A 22,163-nucleotide genomic window follows, 5' to 3' on the forward strand; every position below is an offset into this window, starting at 1 on the left:
ATTTAAATGAAGAATAAAGATTATGACCAACTAAACTAACCAAAATTGGCCGAGTATTTCTTGCCTAGGCTAGTTGTCATGCTTTCTATGTTTTGCACTCCTTGATTCATGTAGGTGTGCGACAGACAATCCATTGTGTTGTGTAATAGAAGCCTTGGAATCATTTGAATCCAATCTTCTTTGTTTCTGTGTCTGCTAAAGCTGCTTAAAGATGGCTTCTAGTTTCCAAATCTTCAGAGTAAGAATGAGTTTCCATTTTCAACCAAAGAGGAGTGAGGGCCCATGTATAGATTGTTCCGTGCCGTCTCGGGTCAGATAACGAAGCTTTGTGTGTGACTGTAGAAAAATTAACTCGCTCCTGGAGCACCGTCACGTTGTGTTTCAAGAGCCTTCTCCACCACAAATTTGTGTGTGGCTCACACACAAATGCATGGCGAAAAAGACCTGGTGCCCAACGTTCCGGTGATTCAAGAGCACCGAATAATCACTCGTGAGTATCGCCGTAACAATTGGGCAGTTGGAACTAACTTATTGTAGATGACGTGTATTGGATTTCAATTTGAAGATTGTACGTCCTTGTACCGTAAAATTGAACTTTCAAGCATCCTGCCAATGGACCCATGATTCCACATTGGACAAAATACCATGTGGTCGGAAGTAGACCCATTTCCAATGGAATTTGGGTTGTCTCCGGGATTTTTTTTTTCTTTGATGATAAATATATTCTCCAACTCATCGCTTCAAATTCTACGTTGAGTAAACACTTTTACTTTTGGCACCGTATACTTTGATACAACCCATATGCCAAATAGAATGTCAAATTCAACGTGGATTTGACTCCACACCATTTGCTTCAAAATTAGACTCCGCGCGCCGAATTTATTTTTAGTATTTTTGGACTTCAAAAAGTAGAGTGTTTTAAAACTTACTTAGAATTTGACATCAAGATTGGATTTGTTGATGTTAAATTTAGAAATCCAAAATATCACATAAACCTTCAATAAATTTCGGCATATCCAATTTAAAGTCATGGGTTGAAGATGCTCTAATAATATTTATTTGTACCTGATCGACATAGTTTTTAATTCATTTAATGTACTCAACATACTCTAAAAGTAAAATGTTCTGATCCTCTAGCTGTTCAGGTTTTTAGAAGGGATCGGAGAGAATCCAATTCTGTAAGAAATTACTCAGGGAACCAAATCTTTTTATCTGATGAAATTTGCTAAAAACATTAGTCAAGAATAAAATTAGATTTTAATGATCATTTGTAAGATCGAATCGTGGATAATTTTCACAATGCGGAAGCTAAAAGATGAGGAGTCGAATGGTGGGCCTTTAACTCACCAACTGAACCATGTATATGTATTATTGTACTATAAATCCAGTACTATTGTGATTTGTGACCCGCCATAAACATTGAAGAGTCGAATCAGAGCACCGAATTTGTGGAAAATTTATATATTACGTGCTTGGGGCAACGTCACGTGGTGTCTCAAATTCTTTTTCCACCATACATTTGAGTTGTCCTTGCTCCAAAATGTGTAGAGTTCACACAAATATGTTCAGTGCCCGTAATTACTCGAAATTGTGTAATGATTTCTGGTATTCTCCAAATCACCGGTGTTCCAAACCCAGCATCGCCGCTGCAAGGTTGAAGACAGTAGCATATTGAGTAACACTACGTCGACCAGCATGTGTGGCTCACTCTGGGCCCCGGAAGGATAATCCAAGCCGTTCAAAAAATTTAAAAAAAAATTTCCGAGTGGGCACTACGTGAGGATCGGCTCAATCCGATATGTATAGATGCTCGATCCAAGCTTACCATTCTTGAAAATCGAAAAATCTAATCTTACCTTTTTTCTAGATTTTTCAAGAATGGAAAGCTTGGATCGAGTATCTACACATATTGGATTGAGTCAAACCTCACGTCAGCCCACTTGGAATTTTCTTTAATTTTTTTTTGAAAGGCTCGGATCATTCGTACGGGACCCGCAATGGACCCCACATGCCGGTCGGTGACCGGCCACCGACTCCACTGTCGGTGGACGTAGTGTTTTCGTATCATATTAGGTGTTGTACTGAAGATGGTGTTTTTCTTCCTCATTCCTTCATTTTCTTTTTTCTCCCAAGTTGAATCATTCTTTTGTTGGATAATGTGCTGAAGGGCTTCGAGCTTGTTCATTTTCATATCGTTGGGCCCACCCCCTTAGTGTGGGTGTGACCGGAACTGTGATAGACGACTGGGGAAGCCGGTTTGTGACTCCCTTGGTGAAATTTTTCATACTTGTTTATTCGATTTATACATAGTGGAGATTTCTTCGAATATCTTTCGTTTATGCTTGATTTAATTTCGTGCTTGTACTTAGAGATATGATTCGGGTCGAGGTCTAATATAGAACCAACTAGGCCTCCGTTCGTTCAAATCTATTGCAATTTTTCTGGGCTCCACCATTTTCTTTTCTTTTTTGTCTTTTTTTTAGGGGACAAAACATACCACCTAGACTCTACTTTGAAATAGAGATGATGTTGAGAGTCTTGTGAAAGGAACATGCTACTCTTCCAAAAAAATTTTTTTTGGGGGGGACCTAGACAAAACTAGTTATAGGCTTATGAATTCATTTTGTTGATAAAAAAGTGTTCATTTTGTAGAGCTCGTGAAGAATGGAAATAAATCAAAAATCACGTTAATTGCGTACCATGAACAAATAATATAATCGGTGCATGTTTGCCGTAGATTCGTAAGTTATGTGAGTTCTCGATTCTTTGTGCCAAACTTTCCCCCCAAAGATAAGTGTGTTCAAGAATTGCATCAAATGAATATCAATCAACTTAGTTTTGTCATGACTGGACTTCTCGATGTACAAGATTCAACGGTCCAATCGTGTCATGGGTTCGGCATGTGGTCCAAATTTTGGGGTATAATGGAGGCTATCCAAATTTATCATGAAAATGGGTTGCCTTGAGCCAGCCTAAACGAATTATTTTCTTTCTTAGGGCTTGATTGGATGCAGTTTTGGTTGGGTGTATCCCACAATACACCCAGTTTAGGGGCGATGAGACTGGTTTAACTAGCTTTGACAACCTTATTTTCACCTGTATTAGACTCTCTCCCTTCTTCGCGTATACATCCCAATCCGGTAGAAGAGGTGCTAAATTATTGCTACCCTTAGACCGAGCACGAGCAATAGCTAATCTGGCATAATACAGATGCAATTTTGACCTTTCTGTCCTCCCTAATCTCCCTCTTCATCTCCTCTTCACATATGCACACAGAACGGGAAAAAAATGGAAAATAGAGAGATAGAGAGAGAGAGAGAGGGAGAGAGGGAGAGAAGACTCACTGCCACTAGTACTCTGCTACGCGGATCGTCGCCTTCGTCGTGTGAAACATTGAACCTCGCCATCGTCGTCGTTCATGGGAGAAGCCGAGAAGGTGGGTGGGCTGGTGGGGTATAGAGAGAGAGGTGCTGTAATGGTGGTGTTTTAATTTGTGAAGAGCTGTTGGAGTTTTAATCCTATACTTCACAAACACTAAAAATAACCATTTTCTACCTCTCTTCTTTTTTTTGGGATCAATATCTATATAATATGACAGGGAAGTTTTCAAATCCCTAAATTTTCTCCTATATTTTGGACCCTAGGATCGATACACATTTTTTCTATGGCTGAGATCTACGGATAGAAGGGCTAACGATATATTTGGAAAGAATCTATATATGGAAAAAGGATGAAAACTTAAAATTGTTGTTTTCTAATCTTATTCTAATTCCTTATTTCCCAAATTTGGAAGATAAATCAAAGGTAAATAGAAAGGAAACAATATATGGCTCATAATATACAACGTTTGCAACAAAACCATATATACTTAGTTTGAATTTTTCTGATTGCCCATAGGCCATAGTTAAGGTAAACATAGTTTTTTTGTTTTTTAAAAAAAGAAAGAAAGGAAACAATAGCACTTCGACTGTTAGTAAATTAGGGATGTCTACTTTGAAGTTTGAAATATTGGAAAGGAACACAATCAATCAAAAACCATACATTTATCATCCAAAAGTGAAAATGTAAGGTACAAAGCTCCAATCTATTCCTTTCAAATTATTGGTAAGTGTTCAAAAACTTTTCTACGGGTTGAACATTCCAAAAAAGTAGTTTTTTTTTTTTTTCAATATTGTATACATCAGCTAGCGGGGAGTTAGTAAGTTAATCCACATGGGGTCCAAAGGTTGTCCATAGCCCTAAACCCCAATCAACCACCCCTCATGGGGCTTGAACCCAAGCCTCCACTAGAAGGCGGTGAATAATACCAACTGAGCTGAAAAATAGTTTAAACTTTCAAATGATTTTCTAATTATGGGAGTAAATGCATTTTCCAAAATAACCATAACACACCTCTTTGATTTTATGGGATGAATGATATTTTTCATAAGGAAACTTGAAGACTGCATTCTCCATTTTACTACAAAAGATGAACCCGATAAAGCATGACAAGTCCCTCCTATATTCTCTCTTCGATCCATTGCAAAAATACTATAATTTACATTGCAACATGTGCTTCATCAAAAGGTATATGTATATTCATCTAAAAAAAAAGAAAAAGAAAGTATGTATATAGCCCTAACTTCTTCTTATTTTAATTTGTGAATTGAAATACTATGTGTGGCAGCCAAATTGGGTTTGGTGAACGATCGAGGGATTTTTCTTGCATTCAAACAAATGGAAGCTGGCATGGATTAAAGCGGTGTAGCTGTTCATCAATTTTATTCTCCTTCTCGGACATGTGTTAATTCTGAGCTCGGTGTTGAATTGACCGAAACACTGTAAGTTGCTTACGTAAAAGGTTTGCAACTATATATTACTCCATTCTAAATATCAACAATATATGTGTGGTTATATTTTTCACATTTTGATTTTGACCTTTTCGGTTTTGTGTGGATTTGAGTGGGGTTTTTTTACGATTTTTAGCGGTTGAGGTTTTGTATATATCCCACATCACATCTCACTTTTAATAATTATTTACGTAATAATCATCTCTCTCTCTCTCTCTCTCTCTCTCTCTCTCTCTCTCTCTCTCTCTCTCTCTCTCATATTCATATGGCTTTGAGCTTATCATATTAATTTTTCTTTCTTGGTTGCACCCATTGTGTAGGAAGTTGTCGATTTATTAAAGAAGGAAGGAATTTATTGGTGGATTGAAAAAGGTATAATATTATTGTTGGCTTAATAAGTAGTTTGTTCATAATTTTATGAACATGCCATTATCAAAATTTATGAACAAAAACTAAAACAGGAAACGTTAGTAGGATGAACCAAAAAAAAAAGTGGTCCTAATAAATCTAAAACAGTATGGTTTGAAAAAGGAAGGGGGAAGATGGTTAAATACTTATGTAGAGTATATGATTTGAGAAGAAGAAAAAAAGGTGTGGGAGGGGTGGGTGTATATGCTTATGTGGAAAGAATGACTTACATAACAATGAAGAGTCAGTAATTATTGAATATGGATTTGTATGGATGTATTGACCAAGAGGAGCTGTCCCCAAGGAGAAATATGATTTTTAGTGTTCTAATTTTGGGTTTGTTTGACTATTTCATCTATCATCTTCAGTAGTCTTACATTTCTTTTCTTTTGTTTATTAACTATGTGCTTGGTTTTTTTCATTTGAACAATTATTTGACCGAAATGATTCTCAACTGTGTGCCATTTGTTTTGTGTTATATTTGCTTCTCTGTCGTTACACCATCTTTATGCACCTGCGTAAAGGCTTTTAGTTTTGTTTTCTAAAAAGAAAATTTAAGGGTCCCTGTCTTTAGAAGATGTTAGTTTTTATACATTTTGAGTTGATATAGGACTATGAGTACTCTTGAGATTGGAGGGGTATGATATATATATATATATATATATATATATATATATATATATATATTTTATTCTTATAATAAGGTTAAATTTGATTTTTCCTTAGTTGTTTTAGATTTATTTATTTTATACAAATTAAGGTTTGACTGTTTTAGTGTACCATTCAATCAAGAAGGACTGAAAGGAAATACTATCTTAGTTGCACTCTTGAGGTTGTGGCTGAACTTCTTTAGAACCAACCAAATTTAAGAATGTAACAAAATGGATTCAAATATGGTTCATACTTCATATTACAAGGCGGTTCCTGTATTATTGAAGTTAAGATTTTAACAGACGAACAATTTGGCAAATTGGCCTTCATACCGAGAATATCTTTATCACCGTCATCTTCAGATTTTCCTTTTCATATGACAAGACGTCAATTTTCAGTTCGCTTGGCATATGCTATGACTATTAACAAATCGCAAGAACAATCTGTCAAATTCGTTGGAGTCGATTTGTGCACATCTGTATTTAGTCATGGGCAACTATATGTGGCATTATCAAGGTGCACGTCTTTTGATCATATCACTGTCCTTCTTCCCGGAGAAGAAACAGATTTCACTACGTACCAATGTTGTTTACCCTGAAGTTTTGCTATAGTTTGCTTTATCATACCAGTTACAATGAGTTGTAAAATATTATAATTTAATTTTTCTCTATTATCATATATCATCCCTTAAATAAATGACTTGGCGTACTAACTAGGCTTTTGTTGACATATCATTCTTTTTTAGGATAGTGATTGAGAAGCCTCGAAGCTCAAAAGGATCAATATGCTTGAAGATTTTTCATCTTGAAGAAGATTTTTAGTCTTGACATGTTTCATGTTCTCTTTTTAGATGTCTCATCGAGGCACACATTTTCATTAATGTATATCATTTTTTATTTTCATCGGTGTTTTGGATGGTGTTTTTTGATTTGATCAAGATTTATGCATCTGAGTTTGTTCTATGCGTCTTAGTTGGTTAAATTTTTTGTTCTGTTTTAATTTGCGTGTGCTGAATATTTGAGCAGGCACGGGCATTCGCTAGTATCAATATATTATACACACATTCAACAAAGAAAAAAGCTATAAAAAAACTTATTTATTTTTTACATTTATATAGGGAAATTTCTAGAAATGGTCCTCCTAGTTTCATCCGAGTCTCATTTTCGTCCTCCAAGTATGAATCGTAACTCTTTTGACCTTCAAGTTTAGTTTTCGTACCAAGTTGGTCCAATTGATAATATCTGTCAGCCAAATTGGACGAAAAAAATCAGATTGAGGGCAGACATTATCAATTGGACCAACTTGGTACGTATTGCAATGTCCAAACTGCGATCAATCTAATTTTTTTCGTCCATTTTGTCTGATAGAAGTTATCAATTGGACCAATTTGGTACAAAAACCAAACTTGAAGGTCAAAAGAGTTGCAATTGATACTTGAAGGACGAAAATGAAACTCGGATGAAACTAGGAGGACCATTTCTATAAATTTCCCTATATTTTAAAAACAAAAATGGATAATAAACACTTTAACAAAAAAAATTATATTTAAATATTTTAGTTAAATATTTTATTAGTTAACTAATTTATTATTGATTATTTGTGAAAAAAATTAAGCCGAGAAATTGGATTTTATGATTATATATTTAATCTAATGAATAATCTAATTAAACACTGTACAAGGCAAAATAGTCATTAGACAACTTTTTACATCATACACTTTTTTTTATACACTCAATTTATCCTTCATCCAAACTAAGTATTATTTTATCTAATTATCTAATACATCATCCAAACGGACCAAACCATCTACTTTTTAATATACCCTCTGTAACTGTCACATCAATGTGGGCCATTTCTTCTTAACTAATACCCTCGACTATCTTTTCCCCACTCATAAATAATACTCAAAACTCATACCGCATCTAATCGAGCCCTTAATGTGTTGCGTGTTGTGCCAATCCAGTCGGTTTATTAATTATGTCAAATCCTGCTGTAGAGACCCGAATAATTTTTAATTTTTGAAATGTTAATTAAATGCCAAATCGAGAAAATATGGATTAGTTGGTGGATATTTGGATTGAGGACTAGAGTGAAGGAACATAGAATTGATGGAGTGTGGTGACATTTCAAAAAAGCCAGTGATCTTCCCTGTAGATTACCAATTTCAAGAAGGACAAAGCTATTAAATTTTCCAGATTCCCATGTGCAGAACAGTGAAGACCAAGTCGCCATTTAGATCAAGCAGTAAGTCATGATTCCTAGGCCACTGCTGTAGGTAAGTGGGCAAGCGAGAAAAAACCCGGATCGAGCCACACCAAAAACAACATTATGTCCCAGTAAATTGTTGTGGCGTACATGAATCCTTTTTCTCCTTTCTGCTCTGTCAAGGGCTATACAATCAAACAAGTTCAAGTAACTATATTCTTTGTTATCACAGCATCCCATGTCTATTTAGTCTTCCCCATTGCATTTCCAGAATGATTAATTTATCTCTTTCTATTTACGGTGGCATCTATTGGTCACCGTTGTATGTGTCCAAACCTCCTTGGCTTATTTTCTTCCAACTTACCTTCAATTGATGCTACACCTACCAACCCACAAATTTTTTCAGTTCTTACCCTATCTCTCCTAGTCTTACCACACATCCCCCTTTTCAGAATAAGAAAAGAAAACACAGATAAAAAAGTAAAATAACTAAGAAGAATGTAATGAGATCATGAAACTAGAATACCTGGGGTGTTAACAAAAGGTCAGCATCATGTTTATTGAGTGAGTCTAGGTTGCAGGAGAACAAAATAAATCTTCCAAAAGCTGCCCTCGCTCATATAGCCAGGGCAAAGTTCAATCCTGAGAGCAGCTAATCTTGGTGCAAGACTTTCAACTGCCAAAGCATGCTCTTGTTGGGCATCAGACATGTCAAAATCTGGAGGAAAAGGGGAACATAATGTAACATGTTGTATAACTTGTATCAGTACTAATCATATAGACATTCTACGTCATGAGTTTAACAGCAACTAATTGCAACATTCTAATTCCTCCACTCTCTATGCATAAAGGAAACAGAGTAGTTGCAGTACTTGCAAAGACACTTTCAAAGTTTAGCATGCATATAACCGTATAGAATTAAGGGAAACCGCATGATTTCCGCAGGAACTTTGGAAGAAAGATTTAAGCATTCCCACCCATGTGTAAAATTTGCATCACTTGAATACCAAAGTAAAACACTCACAAGTAACAACCTGGGTAAATTGGTTCTTTTCAAAAACAAACACGGTGATTTTGTACCAAATTGTAGAAAAAGATTAAAAGTCGAGTGGCTATAATTTAACGAGGTGTGCGTATAAAGATTTCCAAATTCAAAAAGAATTAAAATATCGTGGGTGATTTTGTACCAAATCCCGGTTTTGTCTTTTTAAGGATTATTTTGACAATTGCAATTCTAATCATTGTGATATATGCAATATAAATAGCTAGTACTCCTATCTATTTTTTTTTATCAAACCCAACAAAGTAAATTTTATAGAAGTCACACTTAACTCGTAAAAAGAGCTGCGGGACTAAATTTGTATCGATCATGTACTTTTTTATTATTGTCCTTCCAATGTCTTCATACTGTAACTTTTTTTAACGACTAATACGATCATGTACTTTTTTATTATTGTCAATGTTTTTCATATTGTAATTTTCATCAACCAAATACGAAAACAAGCGTAAGTGTTTTTTTCCTAATCAGCAACGAAGAAAAACTCGTAAAAAGAGTCGAATGTCTAATTTGTATCGATCATGTAATTTTCTTATTGTCCTTTCCATGCTTTCTTCCTTTTATTTCCTCCTCCCCATATAAATACCCAAACCTTTCGTCTTCTTGTTTTTTTCATTTGAAATGTCCACTTTGTCCTTTGTTTTCTATTTTTTCGACTTCTGTATCCTTTGAAAATGTTTGTTTTGAATTCTAATTCCTTTGATTCCCATTGTAGTATGAGAAACTTTTCAAGGATAAACAGCTTCATTTTCAGCTCTGAATGACCTACAACAAATTTATTCGAATGCCATGACCATGATGTACGAGAAGACGGTAAGGGCCCGATTGGATGCCGTATGAGTTTTGGGTGTATTATTTATGAAGGGGGATAAAATAATAAGGGCTTGCTTGGATAGAGTAAAAACTGGAGGGGAAAAATAAGAGGGGGTGTATGGGGAGGGACCCACCCCTTATCCCCCGTTTGGCATTCCATTTGTTCTCCCTGATAATTTCTTACCCCCTCATCGTTTCCCCCTCTTCTAGGGTTTCTCGGGTGTTAATTTTGGGCTCCTCTGGAGGTGCCCAAAAATAATCCGGCTGAAGAGGGCTGATTTGTGGACGAATATACCCTTCGTTATCCCCTTTTCCCACCCCCAAGCCTCGTTGTTTACCATTTGTGTTGCCGCCCTTTTCTGGTCTGTGGAAGATAGGGTTTTGGTGGCGATTTGGGGGCGATTTGGTCGATATTTGCTTGTGCGAACTCAGGTATGGTTTCCAATCGCGATTTTTCTCACGCCCTCATCTTTATCCTGCGATCTAGGGTTTGTTAGATCCATGTTTTCGTTTGTTTGTACGCGATTGTGGTTGAGATTGCTGAAAAATGAAACCATCTCTGTGTGTGTTTGTTTCTGTGCTTGATTAGTGGTTTGATGATGGGTTTCTTGAGTCGTTGCATGTACGGTTTGTGAGATGAAAGCACATGTTGTGGGTTTCTGTACAGAGAAGGCTTCCTATTGTATAAAGCCAAATGTCTTTTGTTCTGTGGAAAAAAAAAACAAAAAAACCTATATAAATCTGAGCTGAATGAGATTGATTTATCTAAGCGTTGCCCCAGATTTTCGATTAATATGATTGTGGGGTTTTCCGCTGGCAAAGATAATCGGAATATTTATTTTCTTGACAGTAGAACCTTAGTCACGCCAAAAACTATTAGTAGATCTCATTCAAAGTTCATTTATCTTGGAAAAAAAATATAAGGTGAAGATAAATATATTTTGAAGTGATATTGGTGTTCGATTAATATGATTGATAACTTGACATATGTCCGCAGAAGGATTTTAAAAGTGAATGTTTCTAGAATTGGTACGAGTCCTGGTAAATAAAAAAAATTTAGTGAAAAAACTTGTAATGCTTTGACTGAGTGAATTTAGTGAGTGTATTTAGAAAATCACACGTACTAGGAGGATATGTTTTTATGCTTTGACTAAGTGAAAAAAGGTAATGAAGGGTGGAGGATATGTTTTTATAACTAAAAATGTGTTAAGCAAGGGTTTTGATTAATTGATTACTGAATTGTTATGATATGTTTTTCTTGTTTGTCAATGTGACTTGAGTATGTAGGGTGCGTGTATGAAAAGTGCAGGTTTTGGTTACTTTTTTACGTGGAGGTTATAGTTGTGTGTTGTGGCAAGTTTTGGCCTATATTGGTTTCGTTTGGACCTGGTTTTGTGGTTTGTTTTTGGGTTGAAAGTGCATGGTTTGGTTTTCTTGTACATGCAGGTTACGGCCACTGTTTTTGGGTAGCATAGTGTAGCTTATGTTTATACATGCAGGTTATGGTTGGGTTTTGTAGCAAGTTTTGGCCCCTGTTGGTTGGGTTTATTAGAACTGCGTTTTGTGGTCTGTTTGTTTGAAGAAACTATAAGATTTCGTTGTGTTTGTGGCTGCATTTGTGGGTTAAAACTGGAGGTATAAACATAAGGAAAATGAAAACATTTTCAACTCAGAAACAGAGGCCAAAACCCCAAGTTTTTAACCAGAAGTAGGTGTGAAAACTGCTTCATAAACTGAAGCAGAACCTGCATGTTTAAACCAGTTGGCTACAGGAGCAAAAGTTGGTTTCCAATTGGAGGTTTTGGTTCAGGTTAAATGGTGGCTAACACATGCAGTTTTATGCCATATATTAGGATGTTTACACACAAAAAGAGGCTAACACATGCAGTTTTAATCCACAAATATAGGCCAGAACCTGCATGTATGGATGAACAACAATGTATAGTATTAGAATGGTAACATAGGGGTTTTAGTTATTGGTGGTGCTATAGGTAACCAATGTTAGGTCATTTGTTAATTGTTGAGTTAAGGGCCTGCTTGGATGAGTAGTAAAACAATGTCGACAACTATAGTCCTATGCTTCCTTTTAGAGCTTAGATTCAACTGCACTGAACAAGCTACACGTCGTAGAACGTTTGTGAGCATTACGAGTTAGAGTGAAACTATGTACTTACATATTTACCATAAACGACCAATTAGGAGATTCATGATATGGCTATACTCTGTGTTTGTTCTAAATTGCATGAAGCCATTTTTTAGGTTTTTACAATGGCAAGATTAAGCAGAACAGAAATTAGGAGAAGAGAAGAGGAAGAGGCATTTATTGCGTTAAACATGTACATTCGTGCTGCAATGGGCGTGTTTCGGCTGTATTGCTTCATTCTGTCGACGGCACAGTATCCCCGTCCCGAGTTGTCTCCAAATCCAAACTACTACCAGACCCAAGTAGATGCCGTGAATAGGCTTGTCCATGGTAATGAAGTAGACTGCCACGAGCAGTTGAGGGTAAATAGGCATACATTTTTTAGGTTGTGCTGTCTACTTCGAGGTGTTGGGTTAGGAGACTCGCGCAATGTTTGTCTTGAGGAGAGGGTAGCGATTTTTTTGTTTATCCTCAGTCACCATACAAAACAGAGGCGTACGAAATTGCACTTTTGGAGATCGACTGAAACTGTGAGCAGACATTTCAATGTCGTACTCCAAGGTGTGTTGCGCCTTTTTGACATGCTCCTAGTAAGGCCAGAGCCCGTACCTCCTAACTACCACGACAGTAGATGGAGTTGGTTTCAGGTAAACTTTAATTAAATTCTAAGTAAATCTTCCATTTGGTTTTCTCTACTTGACCATGTCAACGTAGTATTAATTTTGTGATATTGATGTTGTCATAGAATTGTCTCGGGGCATTGGACGGGACGTACGTGCCAGTTAATCCCCCAGCAGTTGACAGGCCACGCTATAGGTCAAGGAAAGGTGAGATTGCCACAAACGTTTTAGGTGTATGTAGTCGAGACCTAAACTTTGTCTTCGTCTTGTCTGGTTGGGAGGGGTCGGCCACTGACTCTAGGATCTTGGCCAACGCCATTTCAAGACCCGATGGTTTGAGAGTCCCCCGTGGTATGTGTCAATTCCTTAGTTCACCTTCCTTTCACTCTAGTTGTAGTATGAACCATTCCTTTAATGCCGTAACTTTCATTCGTACAGGACATTACTATCTTGTCGATGCCGGCTACCAAAATTCCGAGGGTTTTCTAGCTCCTTACCGCGGGCAACGATATCACATTAACATTTGGAGGCAAGGTCACATGCCAACTACGAAAGAGGAGTACTTCAACATGAAGCACTCCGCTGCTAGGAATGTGATTGAGCGAAGCTTTGGTGTGTTGAAGATGCGGTTTGCAATATTGAGATCTCACTCGTATTACCCTATTAGGACTCAAACACGTATCGTCACAGCATGTTGCCTTCTCCATAACCTCATCAAGAGAGAGATGCCCAACGATCCCATTGAGAACGAGTACACGGCATGGGAACGTGATCACATACATGATATCGAGGCAGATGATCACATCACTACCTTAGAGACTTCAAATCAATGGACCGGGGAGAGGGATGCGTTGGCTACAGCCATGTACAACCATTGGCTCGGGAATGGGGGGGGACAAGAGGTTTTTCCACCATGAGAGAGTTTGTTTAGTGTATTTGTAATAAGTAGTTGAACAACTGTTATGCTGTAAACATTCCATTTGGTCCTTCAATAACTTTGATGATGTAACCATTTTATTTGAACAACATTGTACTAACTTTATCGTAATTCAATTCCGGTTTGTAGTTCATAATAGACTTGTTAAATAATCATGTATTGTCCATCTTAAAATCCATATTCAGCAATGGATAACCAACAAGTTCATGTGCCTACAACAAAGTCTTCAAAGACGCGTAGGGTTTGGAGGAAATCCGAAGAGGATGCCCTTATCAAAATCATGGTAACTGAAATGTGTGACAAATGGAAGGCGGAGAATGGGTTCAAACCCGGGTTCTTCACCTTAGTTGAGAAAGAGATGGATAAGGTCATGCCGGAGAGTAAAATTAAGGCCTCCCCTCACATTGACTCAAAAGTCAAATATTGGAGAAAAACATATGCCAAATTGACCGACATTCTAAAACTTAGTGGCTTCGGGTGGGACCATGTCAACAAAAGAATTGAAGTGGATGATGAGGTGTGGAAAATCTACGAAGAGGTAACTTCCAATGCTTTAAAGTGATATGTTATGGCATTGGATCTTGTACTAAAGTTGTAATGTTCGTGTAGGCGTACCCTCAGAAAGCAAAAGAGGTTGGTGGAAAGCGTTTTCCTTACTTTGAAGATTGGGAATTCCTCTTCGGAAAGGATAGGGCCAACGGGGAAGGAGCGGAGGTTCCTTCGGAAATGGCTCGACCGCCACAAAATGAAAATGATTCCCCAAATGAACAAATTGAGGAGAATGAGGATTGCTACTATCCTTACTTCGGTGAAGAATTTCATCGCAACCCCATAAGTGGAGTCACGGGGATGTCGAATGAAATTCCTTTCGGATCGACACCTCCACTCTCCACACCTCCGGCGTCCACACCTCCATCCTCCACAACTCCAGTGTCCACGACTTCAAACTCGGCACGTCGTACGTCACTCCCGACATCCACTCCCCGCACCTCCACTCCTCCGGCCAACTCCGGAACGCAAAGGGGGAAGAAGAGGACAAGAATGGCTGATATGGGATCCCTTGCTGCAAGCATGGAGGTATGGCTGGAAAAAAGTGATAGCCATATGGAGAAAATGACGGATGCAATGGGGTATTCTAACAAATTATCCGCTCGCCGCACGCAAGTGCCTCTTGAGCTTGAAAAGCTTGACCTTACCGATACCCAACGATTTAGGTTAGGTGCAATCATATGTGTGGCTGAAGATCGGTTGGACCTATTCTATGGCATCAAAGATCATCAAAAACAAGCGTGGGTTCAGGCCGTCCTAGATGGTCTCATCTTTGGTCCTGTGTAGGTGTGAGGGGGAAGAATTACAAGTAGTAAACATTAATTTTTGTAGTGGCCTGATCTTTAACTCTTATTACACGTTTATGGCCCATGTTTTTGAAGTGGCCAATCTATAACTCCTATACATGTGGTTGCTTATAAATTTAAGAGCCTTTTGTCCTACAAACAATGGTAGATAGCTCTTGGAATGTAATGTACGTAAGTGCTCCAAACAAAGTTAGATAGCCTTTTGTAATGTTAACAATGTCAGTCATGATCTTCATGTTGGTGCTATATAATTGTAGTTTTGGGTAATTGATGTTGCATTGTACTTTATGGTTGTGGGTATAAACTCATTGGATTGTTCTATTTCACTGCTGCAGGTTATTGGTGGCTATGATGAAATTTTTCTGAGCCAAATGGTTCAGTTTTCTGCCTGCATATTGGTTCAGTTTTGTGCATGCACGTGTTGGCTGGTTTTTGTTGCCTCTATTTGGTCCTGTTTTAAAGCTGCAGGTTTTGGACACTGTATGTGGGTTAAAGCTGGAGGTTTTGGCCACTGTACGTAGGTTAAAGCTGCAGGTTTTGGCCAGTGGTTTATGTGTGTGTGGTCATGATTAAAAAAACCCTGCAGAGAAACTGAACCAAAACCTGGACTGGTTGTGTTTTGTGGCTGCATTTCTGGGCTTCTAATTTGTGCCTGTATTAAAAACGTTTAACACTGCAGCTTTTGTGGCCTCTGTTCATGTTTAAAATCAGAGGCCAAAAGCTGTATGTGTAATTCAGTGGCTATGATGAAAATTGCATAACACACAATGAGGACTTAGGCGGGGCAACATGAGAGGGTCATTTGGCAACTCATGTTGCAGCCTAGTTCCCTCAACAACTTCTGTACAACTCTGAGCCCAATGCCTTAATTATGTGTATGCATTAAAAAGTGCAGCAATTTGGTTCAGTTTTTGGTGCTATAATCTGTGTTCGTGTAAAAAGCTGAATGTTGAAACTTTAAGGTTTTGGCCTCTTTTTGTGGGTTAAATCTGTGTTGGTGCGACATTATATGTTGGTGCTATAGTTAGTAATGCAGGTTTTGGTTCACATTCTATGCAGATTTTGATTTAGTATGTGTGCAGATTTAGGTTTTGGTTCAGTTTGTGTGCAGATTTTGGTTCAGTTTCTGTGCAGATTATGGTTCAGAAACTTCTGTGCAGGTTTTGATTCAGTTTCTCTGCAGATTTTGGTTCAGTTTCTGAGAAGGTTTTGGTTCAGTTTCTGTGGTTCATTTTGTGGTTCAAAACTGCAGGTTTATGGCTTTTGTTTATGTCTTACAACTGTTGGGGTTTGGTCATGTTTTATGGCTGCATTACTGACTTAACACTGGACATTTTCGATCAAATATTTGGGTGGCTATGATGAAAGATTTCTGAGCCAGAAACTGAACCAAAATCTGCATACAAATACTCAACCAAAATGCAGCCACGAACTGAACCAAAACCTGCAGTTTTAATGACCAAACAGAGGCCAAAATGTGTATACGTGTGTGTGTGTGGCTGTGATGACAAGTTAAGAAGACACATTGGGGACTTAGGCGGGGCAACATGAGAGGGTCATTTGCCAACTTATGTTGTAGCCTAGTTCCCTCAACAAGTTCTGTACGACTCTGAGCCCAATGCCTTAATTATGTGTATGTGTTAAAAAGTGCACCAATTTGGTTTGTGTGCAGATTTTGATTTAGTTTGTGTGCAGATTTTGGTTTGGGTTCAGTTTGTGTGCAGATTTTGGTTCAGTTTCTGTGCAGATTATGGTTCAAAAACTTCTGTGCAGCTTTTGGTTTAGTTTCTGTGCAGCTTTTGGAAGTGTGTCAACACTAGTGCAATTTTTGGCTGCCATTTGGTTGAGTAAAACCTGCAGTTTTCTGCCTGCATTTCTGGGTTTGGTCAAGAGGTTTTGGTTTACACTTTCTGGCTCTGTTTATGGGTAAAACCTGCATGTTTGTGGGCTCTGTGGATGTGTCAAAACTGTTGGGGTTTGCTTATCTTTTGCTACCTGCATTTCTGAGTTATAACTGGGGGTTTTTTGTTTAGATCTTTGGGTGGCTATGATGAAAGTTTTCTGACCCACCATCTGAACCAAAACCTGCATGTATATAATGAACCAAAATGGAGCCACAATCTGAACCAAAACCTGCAGTTTTAACCCACAAACAGAGGCCAAAACCTGTATGTGTGTGTGTGTGTGTGTGGCTGTGATGAAAATTTAACAAGACACGTACGGGACTTAGGCGGGGCAACATGAGAGGGTCATTTGGCAACTCATGTTGCAGCCTAGTACCTTGAAAAATTTGTCTACTACTCTGAGCCAAATGCCTTAATTATGGTTTTCAAATCTTTATTAGCGATTGAGAGGCATGTGATGGCTTATTCATGTGATATTGGTAGGTAATCCTCCCGATCTTTTACGAATAAACCCTCATATGTCTCTCGATTTCTAACAGATAGTTAGAATATTTTATGAATAAGCCTGAGATTTTGGTTATGATTTTCTGAGTGAGTGTGTGTGTGTGTGTGGTGGTACAGGTTTTGGCTACCATTTGGTTGCCTTTGTGGATAAATTTACAGGTGTTTGGTTCTGTTTTTAGATGCAGAGGTTGGTTCAGTAGGATGGCATTTGTTTGTGGTATAAAATTGCAGGTTTTTGGCCTATGTTTATGTAATGGACTTATGCAGCATTTTGGTTATGTTGGTACATGCAGGTTGTGGTTTTGTTTTCTGGATTAACTTGTGCCCTTTGTTAGCACGTTGAAACTACAGATGTTGGCCTCTGTTTGAACATGTTCAAACTATAGCTGGTGCTACTATTTGTGTACATGCGTATGTGTGGCTATGATGAAAATTTAAGAAGACACGTTAGGGACTTAGGTGGGGCAACATGAGAGGGTTATTTAGCAACTCATGTTGCAGCCTAGTGCCTTACAAAAGTTGTCTACAAATCTGAGCCAGGTGTTGCGACTTGTTGCATTGCTAGTTGACTACAAAACTGATCCTATTTATGGCTGCATTGTTACTTGTGTTTAGTGTGTCCTAACTGTGTCAATTGGCGATGATGAAATTTGAGCCAAATGCGTTAATTTTGGTTTTGAACTCTTTAATAGCGATTGAGAGGCATGTGATGGCTTATTCATGAGATATTGGTAGGTAATCCTCTCAATCTTTTACGAATAAGCCCTCATATGTGTCTCGATTTCTAACAGATAGTTAGAATATTTTATAAATAAGCCCTCATATGTTGGTGGCTATGATGAAATATTTCTGAGCCAAATGGATACATGAGATAAAACTGTATCAATGTTTCTGGCCTATATTTATGTGTTAAAACTAAAGTATTTTGGTTCAGTTTTGTGACTACATTGTGGTTCAATTTTGTGGGATAAGCATAAGGTTTTGGTTCTAATTTTGTGAGTGAGTGTATGTGTGTGTGGTGGTACAGATTTTGGCTACCATTTGGTTGTGTTTGTGGATGAATTTGCAAGTGTTTGGTTCTGTTTTTAGATGCAGAGGTTGGTTCAGTAGGATGCCCTTTGTTTGTGGTATAAAACTGCAAGTTTTGGGTCTATGTTTACGTAATGTACTTATGCAGCAATTTGGTTATGTTTTGTTAGATTGCCCTCTGTTTCATTTGATTTAAAACTGCAAGTATTGAGCTCTGTTTTGTACTTATGAAATTTAAGCCAAATGCGGTTTTTTTTTTCCCAACTATTTATTAATGATTAAGAGGCATTTTGGTTCATGCGTTTGTGGTGACTTATAATGTTATTTTCGAATAGAATATTCAATGACAGGTGAAGAAAAAGACTATTATTGGGTGGTTTTCGTTGGCCGTAAGCCGGGCATCTATACAACTTGGGGAGAAGCTCAACTCCAAGTTAATGGATACTCAGGAAGCATGGCGAAAAGATACAAGACATTCGATGGAGCCGAAGAAGCATTGCTCAAGTTTCACGAGAAGAGATACGAGCTCACAAAGTTGGAAGCCAAAACTTTTGCATCTGCAAGTGCGGTGGGACTTCAACATGAAATCAATGGATGCCGATCGTTTGTTCTATGTTTTTTTTTAGGTTTCGTAGGTTGTATTTTGTTGGCACTTGTTCTCCATTCCGAATGAAGTTGGACGTTCCAATATTATGTAAAATTCACATGTTATGAACGGAGACAATTTGTAATTTATTTTAAATGAAGACGTTTTAACATTATATTCGAACATCATGAACAGAGATAACAAATGACATAACATCTATGAATAATGCTATTTATTTTTCCGCCATCTTGACCTACTCCTCGGGCTCTTCGGGAGGAGAAATGAAGCAAACACGCCAATCTTCAAACAGTGGAAATTGAACATCTCTTGCCTCCCTAGCTTGTTTGTTAACCTAAGTCAAAATGAAAAAATTAAGAACAAAAAATATCTTGACATTTCACAAAAATTTATAACACTTTATTAAGTCTTACTTGAATGAATGCATCCCAAACATCGTCTTCAGCCACCACCATGTTTTGACTTGCATCCCATTCAAACCCGGGACGATCAAGTAGGTTGACAATGATGAAGCAAGTACGGCGCCACTTCTTTATCTTCGCTTCAATATGCCATTCCTCAATGCTAGCATCGGGAAAATCATTGTTCATGAAACGTTTCAAGTAGCTCGTGTAACTTGGACGAAAGTGTCCACTGCTGGTGGTCCACAATCGGGACACCGCCATTGATTTCAGTTCCGAAATCAACAGCATCTCCTCATCCTGGACCCAATTGTGACGAGGAGACGGACGACCAGCCATACAACAAAAATGAAATATGAAACAAGTTTTTGTAATTGAAATTATTGAATGAGTTTGAACCAAGTTTGCTTGCTATTTATAACCAAAAATTCAACAACTATTCAACTACATATCAACCATTCAAAAATATATCCACCATTCACCATTCAACCAACTTTCACTTTCCATTCAATCTAAAATCATACATTCCATTCAAATCTATCCTAATTTGTCTTTTCATTAAAACAAACAAAAACAATTTCCAAAAAAAAAAATCATACATAAATACGAACAATTTATATTAAAAACGTTTTTTAATATAAATTTTATAGAATATACGTTTTTTAATAAATTCATTTTCTAATACTTCCAATTGTGCAAAATTGCTTAAATATATTGATATTTAAATTTATATACTGGTTTTAATACATAATCAAATATAACTGTGCACATGGGCAAAATAGTAATTTGACATTTTTTCCCATCATCCACCCCTTCTTATCCCCCCATTCTATAAACCATCCAAACGAAGTTAAATTTTATCCCCCTTTTTAATACCCCATCCAAACCATGTATTATTTTATCCCCCCTTCATAGACATCAAATCAATGTGGGCCAACCCATCAAAATTAATACCCCATATTATCTTATCCCCCTTCATATTTTTTACCCCCAATTTTTTCCCCGCATCCAAACAGGCCCTAAGGGCTTAAGGTTGGCCAACCTCACGAACGAACCAGAGTATACGGGCTTACCACTTTGGGCTTGGATCCAACCAGTTGGGCTTCCAACCAGTTTGGTTCAGTTATGAACCGTTTGTGGGCCCCTTTCGAACCCACAATAATAATTGGAATCGTTCACTTTTTAGAACTTGTCGAGAACATTGACCGCGTCAAAAATCAATTGGATCGGATTTCGTTTGATATGATATCGAAAAGCATTGATCTTCATATAATTATGTTAAATAGGTTGCAATCCAGTGTTGCACACTTTTTTTCTTACACACTTAATGCATTTCAACATCTTATCAAAAGATATTTGATAAACGTGATTTTTGGCGTGGTCAATATTTTCAACGAGCTCTAAAAAGTGAACGGTTCACAAACGGTCCATAAGACCAAACTGGTTGGAAGCCCGAATGGTTGGGGATCCAAGCCCTACAACTTTAGCCAGTCTCTTGTGCACGGTTAAAAAACACTCCTAGACAGTAGTTGGGATTAGTTCACAACGAAATTCTTGTTTTAATAATAGTATACCCTCAAAGGCCTAAATGAGAAAATTTTATTTACGGAGGAATAGTAAATAAAGTTTAAGGCGCTCAATCCCAGCAGTCCAAAATTGTGCGGAGATATTATTTTGGACTACTGAGATTGTGCGGAGCCACCATGAATAAGTTTCTCTCCGAGCCAAATATTACAAACTAATATCTTGTGATCAGTTTGATTCATTTTTGTCCAAACCCTTAAACTTCAAGCGAAAACAATTCTTGCGGATTCTTCCCTCAACTAATAAGGAATTTAATACAATTCAAGTCAAAATTAGTATATATTGAGACTAGCATGTCAATCCCATTTTTGCTTTTAATTTTGTTTGATTAGCATGTCTGATTAATCAGCAAGAAAAAAAGCCAATAATCTACCAACGTTAATTTACTTTTTCTAGAGCATTTTTTTGCATCGTGCTACGGGCATTGCACGGTTAGTAGGGTCTGAAAAAAATACAGAATAATATACATAAAACACACCTGCCGCTATCCGTTTGAGTTGATTTTTTACAGGATCACATAAAAAATTATTTTAAAATTTATGAAGATTTTTATGTATTTTTGTGGGATCCGAAGTGAGCCCACTAGTCGTGTGGTGGTGACTTTAGATTCTGTTTTTCTAGATCATAATTGTCCAAACCCACACAGAAAGTTATATATAATTGTTAAAAGAAGCTATTTTTTCTTGGGCTGATCACAAGTAAATTTTTCTTTTTTTTTTTCATTTTGTTAATTCTAATCTATTCTATCCTAAGGGATTTTGGGGAGGGGGATGGATGCTTACGGGAATTAAACCCTGTCCATATACATATACATGGAAGTATAAAGGAGACACCAACTGCACTCCACTCCACTTGCGATCACAAGTGTTCAAACTCTGTAATTTAGCAACTTTCTTCAAGATTTTACCGAATCGATTATTTGCTCAAGTGCTACAACCAAATTCATCACGAAAGCAAAACTAACATACTGGCCACCATGTCATGAAAATTGAAATATGACGCTCAACCTTATGCTTAATTTGTGCAGATTGAAAATTGAAAGAATTGGAATCTCTCCCTGAATGATTTCGCAGAATACGCACACGAATGACAACCTGTGAAAACAATAGGCATCCTTAG

The 22,163-nt window shown here is 37.4% G+C and overlaps 3 protein-coding genes across 3 annotated transcripts; 2 read left to right on the top strand and 1 right to left on the bottom strand.

Annotated features, from left to right (window-relative positions):
* The first annotated feature begins 8,243 nt into the window (after positions 1-8,243).
* Positions 8,244-13,643, top strand: LOC131328379 (uncharacterized). The gene is made up of 8 exons (XM_058361327.1): positions 8,244-8,300; positions 8,875-8,961; positions 10,174-10,395; positions 11,273-11,352; positions 11,463-11,598; positions 12,223-12,753; positions 12,852-13,077; positions 13,165-13,643. The coding sequence occupies exons 1-8, from the start codon at positions 8,244-8,246 to the stop codon at positions 13,641-13,643; spliced, it is 1,818 nt and encodes a 605-aa protein (XP_058217310.1).
* Positions 13,644-13,850: 207 nt separating this feature from the next.
* On the top strand, positions 13,851-14,998 carry LOC131328380 (uncharacterized). Its single transcript, XM_058361328.1, has 2 exons — positions 13,851-14,201; positions 14,273-14,998. The coding sequence occupies exons 1-2, from the start codon at positions 13,851-13,853 to the stop codon at positions 14,996-14,998; spliced, it is 1,077 nt and encodes a 358-aa protein (XP_058217311.1).
* A 4,281-nt stretch (positions 14,999-19,279) lies between these two features.
* On the bottom strand, positions 19,280-19,799 carry LOC131328381 (uncharacterized). Its single transcript, XM_058361329.1, has 2 exons — positions 19,473-19,799; positions 19,280-19,393 (listed from the first exon to the last, which is right to left on the bottom strand). The coding sequence occupies exons 1-2, from the start codon at positions 19,797-19,799 to the stop codon at positions 19,295-19,297; spliced, it is 426 nt and encodes a 141-aa protein (XP_058217312.1). The 3' UTR covers positions 19,280-19,294.
* Between the last annotated feature and the right edge of the window lie 2,364 nt (positions 19,800-22,163).

Source organism: Rhododendron vialii, chromosome 6a (assembly GCF_030253575.1).
Source record: "Rhododendron vialii isolate Sample 1 chromosome 6a, ASM3025357v1".
NCBI classification, from domain to species: domain Eukaryota; kingdom Viridiplantae; phylum Streptophyta; class Magnoliopsida; order Ericales; family Ericaceae; genus Rhododendron; species Rhododendron vialii.